General features: G+C 40.2%; 1 protein-coding gene across 2 annotated transcripts in view; it reads left to right on the forward strand.

Moving 5' to 3' along the window:
• The window catches only part of col24a1 (collagen type XXIV alpha 1 chain), a 187,719-nt gene that overhangs the window by 166,226 nt on the left and 2,239 nt on the right, over positions 1-19,254 (forward strand). For both annotated transcript variants that reach the window (XM_079740272.1, XM_079740273.1), the window contains 12 exons: positions 2,817-2,924; positions 3,085-3,192; positions 4,952-5,005; positions 5,261-5,323; positions 10,031-10,084; positions 10,552-10,587; positions 13,197-13,232; positions 15,031-15,057; positions 15,694-15,759; positions 16,397-16,565; positions 16,819-16,928; positions 18,902-19,138. In XM_079740272.1, coding sequence (XP_079596398.1) covers positions 2,817-2,924; positions 3,085-3,192; positions 4,952-5,005; positions 5,261-5,323; positions 10,031-10,084; positions 10,552-10,587; positions 13,197-13,232; positions 15,031-15,057; positions 15,694-15,759; positions 16,397-16,565; positions 16,819-16,928; positions 18,902-19,138 — 1,068 coding nt within the window. The remainder of the gene's footprint in view (positions 1-2,816; positions 2,925-3,084; positions 3,193-4,951; positions 5,006-5,260; positions 5,324-10,030; positions 10,085-10,551; positions 10,588-13,196; positions 13,233-15,030; positions 15,058-15,693; positions 15,760-16,396; positions 16,566-16,818; positions 16,929-18,901; positions 19,139-19,254) is intronic.

A 19,254-nucleotide genomic window follows, 5' to 3' on the forward strand; every position in this document is an offset into this window, starting at 1 on the left:
TTCTCACATGACTCACTGTAGGTAGGTTCAATTCAAGCAGCACAAAAGGGTTATTTACTGGCCGCTGCTGTTTTGGGTCCGCCATCCAGTAGTAAACACCATGCCACTAAATGCAATGTGTGGAAAAATAGACAATTCTTCTGAGCAGGCCAAGCTCCCAAATGACTACTGAACATTGTGCTCCGTTATGGAGCTTTTAATGCTGTTAATTATGTTAGTGTTGTTGGCATGCAAAGGACTGTCTTTTTCTCTGGACCTCTTCTCCTCTGTTTGCATTCCATAAATTTGCCAATGGACGTTCACAATTGCAATGCCTGGCATTTTAAATCCACCCTCACTTTTCACCGGTAGACAGAGTCTAGTGGTGACAGTGAGAAACCCTGCCTCTTTTTTACTTTGTATCGACCACACCCAGAAGCTGATTCCCACATATGGAATGCTGTTATGTTGCCCGGAGAAGAAAAGAGGGTCAGGAGGATCAGGATTTAGAATCACCTGCTGCATATGTCTGTCGTGTTGAAGTGCATGAAAAATGTTAATTAATCCTGATCTTTTGTCATTTAGGTTTGTGTTTTCAACCAACTTTTGTTGACCTATGTAGAAGACTGTAGAAGTAAACGTAGGCATAAAAAGAACAAAAGATTCTACATATGGAACAAATATTTCTAGATAAGACAGATGATGAAACATATCAAGTAGTCATGTGATGCACCACTAGAAAGGTTTGGTTCTCAACTTAAGTCTATCATAACCATTGTTACCTAAACAACAGACTAACCCCAAACATGCAACACATTTTTGAAATACATAAATAATGGTAATGGTGGCATGTTCATATCCCTATTACCCCTCATTGCAAGCATAAAACAACAAGAGTTATGTTTTTCCTAAATGTGCAAATGCACATCAACAACAATATTTTCACGTCATTTGATCTACACAAACTATATATCAGAGGTAAGAAACAATAACTAGTTGCAACCAAAGATGATGTCTTCCTTAAACGGATTATCTAGTATGCACCATTTTGCAACTTAACAGAGTGTTTACAAATCCATTTTTAGTAGCTAAGAGATGGTTTCAGAGGCAATTGGTCAACAGAACACATGTCCTTCAGTTCCCTCTAATGGACGTATGATTCAATTGTGATTGTTTGACTGGGTCTCATTTAATTATATTCACCCAGACCTTTCAATAGAGGGGTCAAATGTCAAAATTGTAAAATGGCTTCCCAAGATGGACCTTTGTTTTGGTCCCATCAAGTTTATATTTAAAAGTTTGCATTGTTTGCATTGTATTTATATTTTTAACCGTGCCTTAACCATGCCTTAATCTGAAAACATGAAATTTATTTCAGGCGGGAAAAAATCCTCCACTTATGCTGTGTTCTAGCTTCATTCACTCTAACCAAGTAGTCTCCACATTGATTTTTTCACTTGCACGACAATCTCAGTTGTTTACAGAGATTACAGATAATAGCCCTTTACTTCGGGTATGATATTTTCAGAAATAGGCCTAGTGATGAAGTGGTTAAGAAATGCCTGACAGAATCTGGGCTCTTCCTTTTGTTTCTTAAATGACAGCCTCCTCTGTTTGTGCAGTGTAAAGTGGACACTGGTTTTCATAATCCCACACTGTGTGAACCTCATTCAGCAAGCTGAATGTGCACAAGCTTGTTTTGATTTGTAAAATGTTTTCATCCACACGTCCCTCTGTCTGTTTTGCTTAGTCTACGTGAGGGCTCAGGGACACCAGGCCACCGCTTTTTAATTCTCCAAGCGATCTTATTCTAATTAAAAGACTTCCCACTAAAGGGAAGGGTTTTGCAAGTAGGACCAGCAAAGCCTACAGCACAGTAATTCCCTACCTATTATTGCAAGGCAGGAAGATTGTTCATGGCATTCCTGTGGCAAAGGCTGCACACGGCGACCCACTTGAGCTGTTATTCTGGCATTAAACCCTCTCTGTAACTGTCTCAAGAGCCCTGATTAAGCAGGTAACCGTTGTAGTCTGGGTGTGTGAGATCTGTTTTACAGGCGTACAGTATGCAGGCATATTGTCAGAACTCGGGCTCAGTTCAAATTAGTACCGCAGGTTCGTAGATACTGTCTGTACTTCTCTAGGCTTCCAAGATCACACAGCCACTGTCTGTAGTTTGCTAGCCCTTTTAACCCCAAGCACCCCTGCTTAATGATCCTCAGGCCTGCATCATTAAAGGGGACATATCATACCACCAGGTGTGAGTGTGATTAGCCATTACAAGCCGTTTTCAAAATGTGCAGCATTGTGACATCACAGGTGGGCGTGTCCACCTAGATGTGTGACGGATAGATGAGCAGTGTTTGCTAGTTTACTGGGTAGGCTGGTAGACTGATCTATCCAGCACACATCTAGATGGACACGCCCACCTGTGATGTCACAATGCTGCACATTTTCAAACCTGCTTGTAATGGCTAATCACACTCACACCTGGTGGTATGATATGTCCCCTTTAAAGGGAGGAAGTCCATGTAAGGCTTTTGGGGGTGGAGCCAGCTTGTTGCCATATATACCACTCCACTCACTCCTCCCGACAGTCTGCCATAATATATATAAATAATGAAAAGAGCAAATCAAAAGAGGCATATATTTATTTTTGACCACTATCTATACTATATGACCACTATATATACAGGGTACTGCAGCAGTGTTCAAGTTATCTTTGAAACAAACTGATAGATTCATATATTCTCTTTTTAAGGGGATTTTTTATTTGTGAAGTATGATTAAGACCATAGCTTTGAAAATCCTCCTGTTTTTTTTTTTTTATAAACCAGGGTCAGCTAGGCTTGATGGGACATGAGGGACTTGCTGGTCGTCCAGGAACCAGAGGAGAGTTTGGACTTCCCGGGCTTTCTGGAGAGAGAGGATCAGAGGGAGAGAAGGTAAATCAATTAATATGTGTATAAAAAGAAAAATGTTGGCTTCATCTTAATCTCTAGTTTCATTCCCGTTCCAGTTAGAGGATTCAGAACACCAGTTTTCCTGAAGTTTCTGTCCCACCTGAAATCTTGACTTCCTGATAAATGTCTTGTCTGTGTCCAGGGAGAACCCGGCCTGATTGGGGATAGCGGAACCCCTGGAATAAAAGGAATGGAGGGGAGCATGGGTGACCAGGGTAGAAAAGGAGATCCCGGACAAGAAGGTCAACCTGTAAGTATCACTGCAAGCTAAAAAACTTTTAAAAACATCTTGCCAAATACCTTTGGCACTAAAGAAAAAATATTATCCGCTGAGAAATGCCCAAAAGGTGTGGGCGTCATTAATAAGTCATTATAAGCTGTTTCAAAATTCAAATCTTCTTACTTGGTGACATCAAAGTAGTCAAATAGCGGCCTTTTAATATCATTATATAGTTGATCTCATATGAATGGGTGCTGCCATTGTTCTAAAATTCAGCAGAATGTGGTACTCCTTGTTCGTTATGGACTTAAACTTGCTCCCCTTAGTGCTGATTGGTCCTGTCATTTTTATGACTTTTGGAGAGGCTTTCAACAGGCTGAAAGCCAGACTGATCTGCAGAGAGAAACAGAGTGTGACGATTATATCCACTACAACATTTTTGGGATTAGTCCTGAAGGAGTTGATTCTGTGATTCTTTGGAGGATTTTTTATTTCCTCCTTGAGATATGTTTCCTTGAACCCGTTCTTCAAAAACGGTCTAGATTTGGCTGTGGGAGCTTAGGTAGCCCAGCTGAAGTGAGCTTTCAAATTTGCGTGTCTCACATTTTTCCTACCAGAGTGGCTGGGCGGGACACAGTGATGGAAACATTCCACCGGGCAAGGCCAAGTTATGTAGGCTATGGTCCTTTCACTCCAGGGACCCACAAAGTGAGGCCCACCACCACTTTAACTTTCATAACCGTAACCTCGATGGGAAAAACCAAAGATGCCAACTTAATCGATTTCCTGCTTACCCACTCTCCATAACCAGCTGCCACTGCCATTTATCTGAACCACTCATGGCCGTGGGTCAGATCTCTCTTTTTTTCTATGCCATTTCAATTGCTTGGAAGTTTAAGTATAAGCTATACCCTGCAACCAGAAAGCAGAACTGGTGGGATTATGTGAGCAATTGGTTGTGCAAACATGGCGATTCTCTCCATTTTGGATGACATAGTGATGCTCAGACACAATATGGGGAAGGGTGGGATGCAGAAGACACTCGATATCTGTCTTTGGGAGTGTGTTTATTTGTGTTTGTGGTCAGATGTGTGTAAAGTCAGATGTACCTAGTGTTTTAGCCCTCCAGGTGCCCTAGTCTGAGGTTTGTGTTACGTGTTTCCTTTGTTTACTAACATGAGAGGAAAGGATCTGTCTGGGAAATGAAACCATTTGGTGTCAAAGAGAACATTGAAAGAGAAAACATTAAATGAATGGTACATTAGAATTTACAGAGGAAACAAATGAAGGTTGTTCATGTATCTCATACTTTTTCAATGTTACACCTTCAAGTTCAAGTTCAAGTTCAAAAAGTTTTATTTGTCAAACATGTTGCCATATTAGAAAATTGTCTTTAATTGAAGGCAGTTTGTTCTCCCTAATTGTGTGTATGTGGTGCTTGTGTAAGAAGTATGTTGTGTGTGTGTATTGCCTTGGGTATGAAGGATTTTGTATAGAGAGATTTTTTGGCCAAAGGCACTCTGTATCTTCTGCCTGATGGAAGCAGCTCAATACATCCGTGGAGGGGGTTGGAGGGATCCAGGATAATGGAACTTCTACTTCTATTTCCTTTCCACTGCCTGAGTGTGCAAGTCTGAAGGCTGTTTTTGTGGGATGCTGGCTATCTTGTAATTTGTTATCAAATATAGACATTGTAGACCAATCTATGTGTTTTTTTTAACCCACATATCATTAAATATAATATATCACCATATACGTTACATGAGCATATACCATTTTTTGCTTGCAGGGTGAAACAGGAAAATTTGGAATCATTGGTTTACAAGGGTATCAAGGGCCAAAGGTAAGCGACTAAATAAGAAAATAAAGAATAGAGTTTGAATAATCAGGTTCATTGGGTACAAAGGATGACGATGTTTTAAATATAATGTAAAAACTAAGATGGAGTCATTTTTTAAGTCATGTTAAATGAACAATGCATTTCTAATTATAGGTGAGGTTAGTAAATACAAATAATAAACGAAAGAAACAAGAGGAATAAAAGATAACTGAAATGCAATATGTGTCCTCTTGTGACAACACATATTTTTTTGATCAGGGGCCGACTGGTGATTTTGGATTTAAAGGAATCCCTGGTCCGAAAGGCCCAACGGGTGTTCTGGTAAGTATAATACATTAACAATGCATTACATTATTCATGAAATAATGATTTAGACACTGGCGGGCTGTGATTTTTATACCACCAGTGGCGTGTTGGGAATTTGGCCCACGTCAATCGTTTCTGTATAAAATGTGTAGGAATAAAGAGTCATGACAATAAGAGTCAAATACATTTCTCTACCAAGTGGGCGGAATGTTCTCTTCGCAAGTAGAAGTCCAAAGCATTGACAAAAGCAAGAACTTCTTACACAGTGTTTTCAGGGTACTGAGAACAGCTCTGACCCCCAATAAAACGAATGTATTGGTTAACCAGATGGTAAACTATAGACGAACCTCCTCGGCATGTCATAAAAGGGGTTGTAGCCGTGCCCTATCAGTTGGAACCCTGGCTTCTAAAACTTCCCAAGGGGGTTTGGAAAACAGGCGCAAAGAAACATCCTAGAATCCTACCTAAATCATTTTATATATTTTTAATAATTTTATAAATAAATAAAATACGACTAACAATAGTTTTTGGGCCGAGTATATACAGAAACGCAGTAGTGCGTTATATTTTATATAGCAAGAATAAATGCAATTATTAAAGCAAGAAACCTAATTAACACAATTCAACAGGTTTTCTTTCCCTTTGGTCAGAGCTGCGCAACACACATCTATATATATATATATAGCAGAAGCATCAATATCAGCTGATATGACAAAATGACAAAATTAAAGAAAATGTAAAAAAAATTATACGCTCACCAAATCATTTGATTATTTGCACACAAAATCCATCCTCCTCTCTTTCCTCAAGAAGCGTTCAATGACTCTGTTGTAGAGGTTATCTGTGTGTTTCAACAACAACAATTAACCCTCTTCGATTGCCATGGAGGCTGAGGCTGAAAGTCGTGTCGTTCATATTTCTGGAATAAGTTTTAATTCTCTTTAGGGCAGAGAATGTCTCCTCGTCCGCAGATGACACAGGGTTAGTCACCTCTAAATATGCCAATGTGTACAGCTCAGGTTTTTCTTTGTAGATCTGACCAAATTAGCACCTTTCCTGACTCAATGGTGTCACAAAACTCCTTCACCCTTGTCAGGCAGCATTGTACATCCAATGTTTTGTTCTGTAGTATTGCAAAAAGTAAATCTGAGTACTCAAAAAACAAATGTCAGAAGCAAAAAAACACAAATCTAAATCATCCAGACGTGCATTGAATCCATCAGCACAGCGCTCGTCATACTCATCATGATGCTCCAGTATGTGGTGAAACAGTTCCTCTAGGGCAACTCTCTTCTCAAAGACTGAACTGACTAATCTCAATGTGTATTGCCACCACATTGGTGCCGCACGAGGAAGACGCCGCTATCGTTTAGTAGTTGCGTGTGCTGAGAGGATCTTGAGAAAAATGCAGCTAGGCCACTGAGTTTGGCAAAAAAAATGCATTCTTTATTGAGGCCTCTTGAGCCAGTACTGAGGCTTGTTTATGTGCATAGCAGTGTATGAATAAGGCCATAGGCGCCCTCTCCTTAACTTTAGCCTGCACTCCATTTAGTCCAGATGACATAACAGGTACGCCATCGTAACACTGTGCCATAACTTTATCCAGAAATATATTTTCCTCCAAGAAATGGACAAAAAGAGCAGAAAATGTCATCGGCTCGCTTGCACTAGTAACATCTTAAAATTTGTAAAGCGCTCCCTGTGTCCGTCACATAACGCAGGACCAGTGCGAACAGCGCTGCATTACTCACGTCCAGTGGCGCCAACTTCAGGTCAACATTGGAGGGTCATAAATATTAAGTTCAAATGCGTTCCACCAAAAAGTAGGCTACATCACTTCTCCAAAGTCCTGCTTTCAGAATTTGAGGTTACGTATTATTTATCTGTAATTTATTGTGGTTGTGGTTGTGATGATGTATCATTTAACCGTTCCATACAAAACCGTTTTCGTGCACTTATTTTTCATAAACATGCCTGAATATGGGAGTAGGCCTAGTTTTAACATTTCAGTCACTAATTTAGAAATGTAGAAATCATGGAAGTAACTCGCCAGGCTCTTAAACGCAAGAACTGACTTAAAACTGCTCACTCGCATCGTCCAGCGGGTGGGGCAAAGCGGGTGAAAATTGTTCCCTCCTGCAGGCTTACAGAAAGTCAAACCATGCCAGTCTTTTTGGTTACTCTCTGACTGTATTGATCAGCTCTCTGACTGTCATCATTGTATCGCGGCATATGCTAACTTTTGAAACGGCATCTTGAAAGGCAAGGTTCATGTTGTGGGCATTACAATGCACGTACATTGCCTCTTCTTGTATGTTCTTGGCGCTCGGTTGTAAGCCCGACCTGCTCCCTGACATATTCGACCTGTCAATCATTTGGCACTCTGCCAACAATTGGTATGTCAGGAATGTTGCCAGCGATGCTTTATAACGATTGATGGGGGAGATTGAGAGGTAGGGTCAGGCCCGCCGCTCCCTATACGCAGAGTACGCAGAGTGCGTAGGGCACCAAGTACCTGGGGGGGGCACCAAAAATTATGGTTTGTAAAAAAAATTAAAAATAAAAATAATTATTACATTATTGAATTAAAAAAATATATAAATTAGTTATGAGGCCCACAGTTGTTTTTTCTTAATTGCATAACCTATCACTCAATTTCGGCAATTATATGTTTTTACCTAATATATAAAAAGAGGCTCCCCCCCCCCCCCCCCCCCCCCCCCGCTCGCGTAGGGCACCGAAACGGCCAGCAGCGGCCCTGGGTAGGGTGGTGGTGGGGTGCTATCGCAGCGCAGCGCAGTTTAGCGTTGTACCGCACAGCACAGCGTTCTAACCCACAGCGCAGCGTTCTAGCGCACAGCACAGCGTTCTACCGCACAGCACAGCGTTCTACCGCACAGCGCAGCGTCTATCAGGCAGCACAGCGTTCCTCGCACAATACAGCGTTCTACCGCACAGCGCAGCGTTTATTGCTCAGCGAAGAGTTCTATCACGCAGCACAGCATTATATCGCTCAGCGCAGCGTTCTATCGCGCTAGCTTTAGTTAAAGGGACAGACAACGAAAACATGCCGGTTCACTTTGTTTCAATATTGAGTTTTTTTTGCACCCCCAACCTTATCTTTTGGGGTGCAAGAAACCTTGTGCCCCCCCAGAGATGGCACCAGTACTCACGTCTGTTGTCTCGTCCACCATTACAGCAACAAAGGGTGATTTATCAATCACCCTTTTTATCTCTTCTCCCATCATTTCAGCAATAGCATACATCAGGTTCTTTTGTATTTTGCCTGATGTCCCAGAAAACACTTTGTTAGTGGACAGGTGATCATGTAAGTCGGTGTTGTTCTCACCAAGAAAAGAAAGAACCAAATAGGTGCATCTGTTTGTGGATCAAACGCTTTAAACGCTTTAATGTCCCCGAAATTAAATTTCTTTTTTACTCAAAAATTTGTCCTTTCGAGTCCTTTCAATATATCCCTATTTTCCTTCACCTTTCCGTTGTGGAGTTCCGTTTCCCGGCACTCTTTTTCGCTGAGCAGCTGGTCCGCCTGGGTTTCCCCCAACGTTTTCACAAGCACTGTCACTTGTGTCCAGTTGTGCTTTGTTGTCTCGTTGCTGCCTTGGTTAGACAACTCAAGTTTGCAAACCCAATGTGGCTCGGAACACCATTTCGATCCGTTGCAAAAAACAAGCAATAGGGCCTACAATTTGCAGTGTTCATGCTGGGACAGGCTAGCTAGCTGCGGTGTTTGCCGGCCTTTTCTTACGAAAAAAAAACCCATTAAAAATGGCGTTAAAATGATATATACCGCAAATGAATTTCTTTGTGAGTTGAAAAAACGATATAATAACAGAAATATTTAGCTTGTTAAGGTCACTACGAATGCCGTTTAGCTTGTTCTTACAATCTCTTCCCATCCAATCAAAGGACAGGAAAATGCAAACGTTATTAAATGCCTGCTAGATGGCTTTGGTGACTCCAACTCGAAATTTGATTGGTTAAAGTAAGCTTTGTTGCTATTGCTTTTAAGTTACAAGCGCCCGCACTGTTGATTCTGAAAGACTCAAGGCAGATTTCTTTGACATGGCAAAAAATGATAAAAGAAATATGATTGGATAAGAGCTTTATCTTAAACATACAATACTGGAAGTAGCGTAAACGAGAGAAAAGCTACGAAAAAAATAATACATATTCTCATGAAAATAAATATCATAAATTGCAAGTCAGTGATTCTGATAGTGTTAAGTCAGCAAAGAAGGCCTTGCTGGCCCTGACGGCCCACCACTGGATTTAGACATATACTTTCAACGGGAATTCAAAATATCCCATCATTAGTTGATAGTAGTAAAACCATTTGTACAATTCAGAAATTAAAGGACAATAGTGGATTACAAGTGACGTTTTTGGACAAATAATTTAATTTAGCTAGTCAGAATTGGTATTCTTTAGCATAATTATCACCAGCCAGTCAAATTGATTGAGAAAGGAATTGCAGGAAACTACCAAGACAATGAAGTGACAATTGGAGAAATGACATAAGTTGTGTGCAAGTGAAGTTATCTGGTGTTCACAAGCACAACATAACTTCACGTGCCCAAACTTCCGGTGGTCTCTTTAATGAAGTGAATTGGGGATCGTAATGGGTGTTCATTTACTTTTCACCACAACAAGATTAAATTGTCTGTTTGCTTTTTCTGTTGTCTTTCTCTGGACTCGATTCAGGGATTCTCTGGACCTGTTGGACCTGAGGGAACCATTGGCCCCATGGGCAAACCTGTAGGTGTCTGTTTAGCATATATGTACAAAACATGCTAAAGTAATTACAAGCAAGTATAGGAATATAGTACATTCACTTACAGATCAACCGGTTTTAGGCGGTATCGTAAACACATTACGTGTATAAGATAATTGCAAGTGTCAACTTTTTGAAATATATACATTTGTTATTGCTAATTGGGCAACAGCAACACTACTATCAATCATTTCCATTCCATTTATTGCAACCACCTGGCCTGTTTTAAATAAGGGAATCACAATTCCATTGTTAACCGTACAACAAAAGACATTGTTCGAATATTACCACTTATGCCCTAGCTCGAGGGGGAAACACATACACATTTTAAGGTCAAAACTGTTAACAGCAAAAGTTATGATATTATTTTAATACAACTTAAGACATGCAATTCTGTACAATGCCCTACACTTTTATGTTAATCCTTTTTATTTATTTATTTTACCCATAGGGATTAAGGGGTCACAAAGGAAACAATGGTGATATGGTGAGATATGAATGAATAGCATATTTTATTTTTTCTGGAGGGAAAGTGGGAAATGTTATTACCGTTGCTTTCACAGCAGAAATCTGCTGTGGTCTGAAAATTCCTATTGAGAGTACTTTACATGAAAGATTCCATGAAACTCTCACAAAGCACAGCGGGATGTATAAAGACATGCAGGAGATGATGAACACGAATGTCTGTTTGGAGACACATGCAATCCAAGATAGATCCCTGTTACCTCTGTTTACATGACCTGATGTGCCTTAAGTGACAGCACATGTAGGGATGGCGATAGTGGTCTCCACAGTATATTCTGTTAACCCCCATAAACCCACAACCCTAAAACCCTTGTTGTGTAAACCGTGTGGGGGAGTATTCTCCCCTGAATGTTAGTTAATTGAGCTATGGAAGGATTAGCCTCATAGCCTCCTGCAGTATATGTATGCAGTGTTAAGATTCTCAGACCTGCAATATCATTTGTCCTGCAATACACACACACACACACACACACAGACACAAACACACACACACACACACACACACACACACACACACACACACACACTTGGAAACACACGCATGCACACAGACAAAATACACACACATATTCACATTCACCCACACATAATGCACTGCTAGAACTCAGATAGGTTCCTGAACTGCCAGAAGGGGCGGTAGATTCCACGTTTTAGAAGGAAGGATCAAACACACTGCAAAAGTTTGAGTTTGAGCCAAGCTCAAATCTTAATGTATAATACAGCTCATATGCATAAAGAGTAGCATAAAAAGCAACTCGGTAACTACACGTCCACCGCAGCATGCTCAGCAGAGCGCATCAATTAAGCTGCTACACAAAGAAGGTATCTGCACCCGTGCGGCTCTACTCGATCAGAGCATTTTCTATTTCTTTTCTATCTACGCATGTGAAATAATATTAGATTAAATTTCTCATTTTACCAGAGGCAATGCGATGCAGCAGCGAAACATTGTGGGTGTTTTTACATTGCTTATTAAAATAAATAAATCAACTCAATGTGTTACCATGATCCCGTAGTTAAAACTATCAAGTTTATTAATGCAATACCAGTTAATACAAAGAAATACGGAGTCTATGTAAGAGGAAATAAACCCCGATCCAACCTACGTGAAAACTGTGGTTTGTTTCCCATGTATGTCGGCCTAAAAAAAATAATTGAAATGCAGATTTTTTATGTTCCTGATATAAAGTATTTGACGTGTCGAACTAACTGCATATCCAGAACATATTACGAATTAGAATAACACAAGCGTAACAACGGAAAACACAAATGCTCAAAGCACAGCACAAATGCAAGAACCACAACACAACGGAAGTGAGTGTCAACGGATGTTGAACATGAAACGGACTGTCATAAATTGCACATGATGTTTGTAAATTTAATAGACAATTGGAGAAGTCACGGAAGTCACAGTTTGTTGCAAACAGTAAAGTAATTTAGTTTTGCATGGAACCCCTCAGTGAACTGCATCTTTAGTCTGGCATGATAAACATCCCTAACACCGACATGTACACGACATGCACTTAAGTCCTGTTGGTGCAACCAGCGTTAGTTCCATTCTAAGGCCAGGTCTTAACTAAGACCTACTTAGCAGTTACGACCAGGCTTAGTTAAGACCAGTTGGTGCAACCGGCCGCTGATGTGTTTTATCCAGCGTCCCCTGGTCCGTTTATTAGTTGGGAAGCGGAAGACCAATTGCTCGTGTGACTACATCCCGGTAGGAAAAGCATAGGCATCGCATTAACCAGTGGCTAAGGGTAACTTGTGTAGAGAGAAAGTGATGACGTTACTTACGTGACGATTTTTGATATATAGTCTTTCTTATAATGTTTTTTCACAATCTTATACCGCAACAGTTTGCAAACTGTGACTTTCTTGAATTGCAAAATTATATTTTTTATCGACAAACATCATCTATATAATTCATTGCTCAATTCAAACAGGATCACGCCGTTGAATACCGATCAGCCACAGTGGAAGGGGCAGGATATAGGCTCTCTGTTTTTGCCTGCACATGTAGATCAGGAAAGTTCTTGCCCATTTGAGAAATTTGATTAAAGATTACAATTCACCCTGCAATCTCAAACAGTATTCTGCAGTTTGTATAGAACAGCGGTACAAAGATAAGTGAAGGTTACATTTGAACGATTCCTTATCCAGACTATTACAGTATGTGTATATCATAATAGTCCACAGGCAATAATAATCGTCCAATTTCAATGCCAACATCCGTGGCGCGCAATTGGGTCATGTTGTGGCTTTTGCATTTGTGTTTTGCCTTTTCCATTTGAGTTTTCCGTTAATGCACCTGTTTTGGATTTCCAGTTTGTTCAACATTTCTCGGTCAAGGTAAAGATATAAAATGAGGGTGTCAGAGCAGAAACTACTGGACAATAATAGGAATTTAAAATAGATTCAACAAATAATCGAATAAAACTAAAATATGCAAAATGGACAACATCCAACTATACAGAAAATAAATATACGCTGTATCCATAGCACAAATAAAAAAATAGGACAATGTTAATCATTTTTTTATTGATTTTCATTTCAATTTTGCTTTGTTTGCAGGGCCCTCAAGGTCCACATGGGAATCCAGGTCCCAGAGTAAGTATTTGATCTTAACATATAGGGCCCTATTTTAGCGGTCTGAAACGCAAGCGTAAAACGCGAAATGCAAGTAGCTTTGTGGGCGGTTCTCTGGCGCTATTGCTATTGTACCAGCGGATAAATGCCTCTTGCGCCCCACGCAAACTAAAATGGGTTGGTCTGAAGTAATTAATTAATTACCTGTAGGTGTGATTTGGGCATAACATGCAATAAACCAATGAGAGTGCCATCTTCCATCTCCCATCGCTGATTTTAACTTGACGAGTTGATATTTTGACAGCACGTTTGCAGTCTCCGCTGAGACAGATGCATGACCACATGAATATCATACTTCAAAGGGCTCAGTTTATGGCCAAATAATAGGCCTATTCACATGTTTTCTTCTACAACTTCAGAAACAATGAGTCGTCATGTAAATTTCGGCAAAGAGAACTTAACACTTAGCCCATGATATGCGTTCCTGTGGCCGCAACTGTTGGTCTATTTAATGATATGTGTCAATACATTAACAAACATTGTTTTTTACCAGTATTGTATACATTATCGTTATCGACTTGTGTTCATAATATGCATGTGTCCCCCCGTTAATATTGGACTGTATTATGCATGAGTGTCTAGTTTGCATGTGTTTAAACAGATGGGTGCACACATATTGTTGAACTGCGCGCCAAACATCACCCGCATTAATTCATTCTTTTAAACCTTCACTCGCGGAAAAACTATGTTTTCTCACGTTCAAATACTCATCAATCCTAAAAGTTATGGGCTTGTACACGATATCTGTGTCAAGAAAAGATGTGTTTGCTGTACGGTGTTTGCAGATGCATTGTTTAAAGTACGAATTGTTACCGCTGTATCAGCTTTCCAAAATAATTTAACCAACGTTTTCATTTACTCTAAAACAAGATTTTGTTTTGGAAGGCTGGGATACACTTTGCCCGAGTTTATTATTCTTCTTCTTCTTCTTCTTCTTCTTCTTCTTCTTCTTCTTCTTCTTCTTCTTCTTCTTCTTCTTCTTATTATTATTATTATTATTATTATTATTATTATTATTATTAGAACGCATTGGCATTAGCCTACTAGTGTTCATTCATGCAGCCCTTATGGAGAAAAAAAAAATCCACAATCCGCATGCTATTTCTATGCAGTTTCACACATATTAACAATCTTTGATATCCTAATATTTAAAATAGGCTAATTGTTTGCATGTTGGTGCTGTGTATAGCTTACGTGTGTGTAAGCTTATGTTGAAGTTCCGACCTGCCATGGAACGTCAAAATAGCCACACCAACTGCGCTATCTGCTAAGGCATTTAGACCAGGTATTTGCCGGTCAGTGGTGCGATTGCTTTTTGGAACACTAAAATAGCACCATGTATCATTTGCGCCGGAACACGCCTCTGCTTTTCGCCGGTACGCCTCTCAAGGGCGCAAGTGTAGTGGCACAAGGTTTACGCCGGGTGCAAACTAGCAACAATGTATGTGTCAGTTTACAAAGTGAATGGCGCTGCGTGCAAGATACGGCCCATAAAGTCAAATTACAATTCTGTTGGAAAAAGATTTGGTCCCGCCAAAATGGTGTATACAAGGTAATGTGGAAACAAATGTGTTAATCACACGAGCATCGATTAAGGGGATATTTTATATCTGTTTTAGAATACCAGAGTAAAATCATATCACACATTTGTCTATAACTAAGATGCCACCTTAAATGTTGGCATTTGCCTGCATCCCAGTGGCATAATTTTTCTAATGCTTCCCTCATGTTTGTGTGGTTTGTTTTTCTTCATCCCAAGGGGCCTCCTGGTCCTCCCGGTGCCAAGGTAAGACTTTGTGTCTTTAAATGTGTGTGTTGAACCATAAAAGACATGAAATAACATTTACACAATTGTGCTTGATAAAATTAAATGTCAGATTAAGCGTCATCATAGGAGATGTATGGATTACGTTTGTGTTGGATCTTCCAATTCATCAATTTTTAGTTTTGGTATGCATTTTAAGATACAGTATTTTATAATTTAAATTTAATTTGTTCCATTTGCGTTTATAGCACCTTTTTTTTTTTGGCCAAGAACACAGGAATGGAAATGAATGAATTAATATGCATTACTTGTTCCTGAGCATTGCTGGGAAAAATCTGTGAAAGGGACTTAGCACATCGTGTATCGCATGGTAACAGTTAACGTCCTGTTTTAGTAACTTATTTTTTTCAAGCTAATGGTTTCCAGAAATAATAGTTAGACTGAGGGGATTTTGTCAGATTTTATTTGCTTGGCTCTGGGACATTTGCATCTTCAAACTGTTAAGGAACAAGGATGAACAAGGCTTATTTCAATGGATTTCCTTGTATTGTTTATATTTTCTTAAGAGCCTTGTGTTACCCCACTTCTTCCATTTCAAACAATTACAATTAACTTATTTATTTTTTGTATTTAACTGTTGTTTTACTGAACATACAGCTTCGAATATATGATGACTCACCAGTCCATACACTCTTTGACTCCAACGCTGCTCAAAGTACAGAGGTAAAATACTGAAATATTGGTAATTTGCTGATTGAATGGATTGATTCATTTATGGAGAATTAGTTTGGCCTAATAATTGGATGAATAAAGAAATCCCATCAATTTTATTTTCCATCCTGAATTGAAGATACCCTCTGGACATAACTTAACTTTGATTTGATCCTTGTTGTCACTAATAGTACTCGTTTCCACCAAGCGGTGCGGTACGATGCGGTGCGGTGCGGTACGGTGCGGCTCGGAGCGGGAAAGCTCTGTTACGCTAAATCTGGCTCGTGTTTCCACCGCAAGGTTTTTCTGGACAACGGAAAAGCCACGTTTTTCTTTTTCTATGATGTCACGAGGCTTACGTGGCTGCCGCGGCTATCGCCATTCAGCTTAAACCCTGCCCTACGATATGTGTGGTCAAACAAAGTTAAGGCCATTGCCGATACTTATTGGTTGCCTCATGCGATGGGACACACACGTTGGGCATGTTGGGCATCTCTTGTCATCGCTAATGTGAGCCAATAAGAAAGCACAAATATGTAATATATTTTTGATGTATCTTTATCTTTGAATTTAATTTTCGCTCCTCCAATGTAGTTTCAGGATGGGAACATTTATCACATCCTATGTCCTTCGTCCTCTTTCCGCGCAGAGTTTCCAGAGCACAGAAAAGGCTCTGCCTGACCACAACTCAGACATCCTCAAGACACTGCACTACCTGAGTGATGTGATCGAGAGCATCAAGAAGCCACTGGGCACCCGCGAGAACCCTGCCCGCGTCTGCAAGGACCTGCTTGACTGTCAGCAAAAGATCTCCGATGGTGAGACGGTTCTGTTTTGGTTCTGTTAGTTTACGTATTACATTTTTGTTCATTTAACTATATACATACATATACATATATATATGTTATACTCTTAAATAGTTTTAAGATAATTACATTTTAAACAATGTCTAATAATTTAGTTTATCAGAATAATGTTGCTACTGTTTTTATGTAAAGCTTTCAAAACACTCCTTTTACGCTCATGGTCTCATTCTCTTTATCTCTTACTCTTTCCCCTTATCTCTAACAGGGCGTTTCTGGATCGATCCAAACCTTGGCTGTACGTCGGACGCTATTGAGGTCTTCTGTAACTTCACTGCTGGGGGACAGACCTGTTTGACCCCTCTGGCTTCCAACAAGGTGTGTGTGTGTGTGTGTGTGTGTGTGTGTGTGTGTGTGTGTGTGTGTGTGTGTGTGTGTGTGTGTGTGTGTGAGAGAGAGAGGGACTGGCAGTCCAGGCATTATGAACAAATTTATGGACTTATACTCCTCATGCATGTAGAGTATTTAATATCAACAAAGTCATCGGTGAACCAATTGCACAAATGACACCCATACATAATCACATAGGACTCTAGACTCTGTTCCTATGGATTCTTCTCACCCAGGTTCCCAGTGACAGAGAACTCTGAATACTGGTACATACGTAACTCACATTAAATTTTTTCTTAATTCCAGTTCCGCAACTAGACTGTTTGCAATAGGTCACTGCTTGCAAAATAATTATCACATATTCAGATAATGCTCTGAACCTGGGCTGTTTGAGTGCTTCTACAAGTGAGTGAAGCTGTCTTTCTGTGACTATTGCAATGGCAGAGATGGCAGGATGCTTATCCTAACATAATGGCTGGAGTTGGAAGCTGGCGATGCGCTGGCTCATCCAAAGAAATTGCATAAACTTTGCAGACTGTGCATTCTAGAGCTTGCACTGCTGAATGGTCAAACAGCTGCGCTGGGAAGTGAGCCTTGTCTTCCTACATCCCTTGGACAGAGGGGACTTTGTCGCCAGATGGGTCTGCAAGCCAGGGTCAGTATAGACATGTGCCTGCCTAGCTTTAGGGACATGAATGCAAAGGCCTGCAGCAAAAATAATAATTACTGGTAATGAGGTCTTCTCTGAACTGGCGAGCCCAAGGGCAACGACCATCATGCCTCAATACCTAATCGGGTGAGGGTACCAGTGAGGAAATTAGCTCCACCACTTGGTTTTGATTGAGCACAAAGTTGCTGGTATCCTACATTTTCACCAAGGCCCTGCTACCATTGGTTTGGTAGGAAAGGATCCAGTTATTTTGTAACTGCCTAATGTCATATGGAAACAAGCGAACACTGCAAACAGATGTCTGACTCCAGGCTGCCCTACCAGAATCAATGCTAAATGTTCAAAGGACAACAATTTGGACAGATATCCTAAAACATGAGCTGTATGCAGTCTGCGAAATTGCGTCAAACTTTTCAACATCCATTATCCTCATAATCTCATTCAGTGCATCAACATTATTACCCTTTGTTTATTAAGCTTCACTAGACTACATCAGTCTGGCCTCGAACCCATTGAAAGCCAAAAATAAAACAATTTGGAGGAAATTGCTTGGAGGAGGAACTTTCAGTTTATGACGAACAAGGAGCACAGCAGGTCCTGGGATTTCAAAAACATTGTGGTGTCCAAGGAAAGGGTTGCCATTGCCACAAATTCTATATCAAATAGGCAGAATAACTATGAAAAACATGAGCAGAAGTCACTGTTGTGTGTGATTGGAGCGTGCAGCAGTGTGCGTCAAAAAGAATAATGCATAGAAATGAATTTTTGAATTTTTAGAAGTTGTATAACAATAATCAACTGTCAAAATAATCAAAATATTGAACTGAGGGGATAATGCACCCTATTGCCCCTCGTAGACTTGGTCTGGGTGTAGGATATTGTAGCAGACCTGCTCGCTTGTTCCAAACCACAACAAAACGCAAAGGAAAATGAAGCTGGTTCCGTGTTGTATTTCCAAAGTCGTTTCTTTCCAGATTACTGAACGGTAAGTCTCAGCCTCTGAGAGACAAGGTCTCACAGACGAGAGCCAACACTCAATGAGTTGTATTCCTAAATTTAACTGTTAACTGATATCTAATATAATGTGATTATCTAGGGTTGACACATGGGCATTGGGGGTCACAAATAACTTTGTTGATTTCAAATTCTCGAGTGCAAATGTGTAAGGAAGATGAATCCAGTATAAAGCAATGCCTCTGGCAATCAGTAAGAATGAAAACAAACAAAACATTTTTGCCACTGGTTTGTCGTTTAACTCTTAATTTTAAATCTTTATTATTTTGTCCTGCAGATGGTATTTGGTGTGGGGAAAGTCCAAATGAAGTTTCTTCATTTACTGAGCATGGAGGCCAGCCACGGCATCACGGTACACTGTCTCACAGAACCGCTCTATAACACTGCAGTCACCTCCAGTGCAAACAGGCACATCCCAATTGTCAGAAGACACCTGAGGTTCCGTGGATGGAACGGACAGATATTTGAGAAAGACACACTACTTGAACCTCATGTGCTACAAGACGGTTGCAAGGTAAAGAAGAGTACATTTCTTTCATACTAGGGTATGCGCTCCTCTCAGGCCCTGTCCACATGGACGAAAACGATATTTTCCCCCCTGTTTTCCTTGGCAGCGTATCAGGAATTTCT

This window comes from Pollachius pollachius (genome assembly GCF_949987615.1).
Source record: "Pollachius pollachius genome assembly, chromosome: 7".
In the NCBI taxonomy this organism is placed as follows: Eukaryota; Metazoa; Chordata; class Actinopteri; order Gadiformes; family Gadidae; genus Pollachius; species Pollachius pollachius.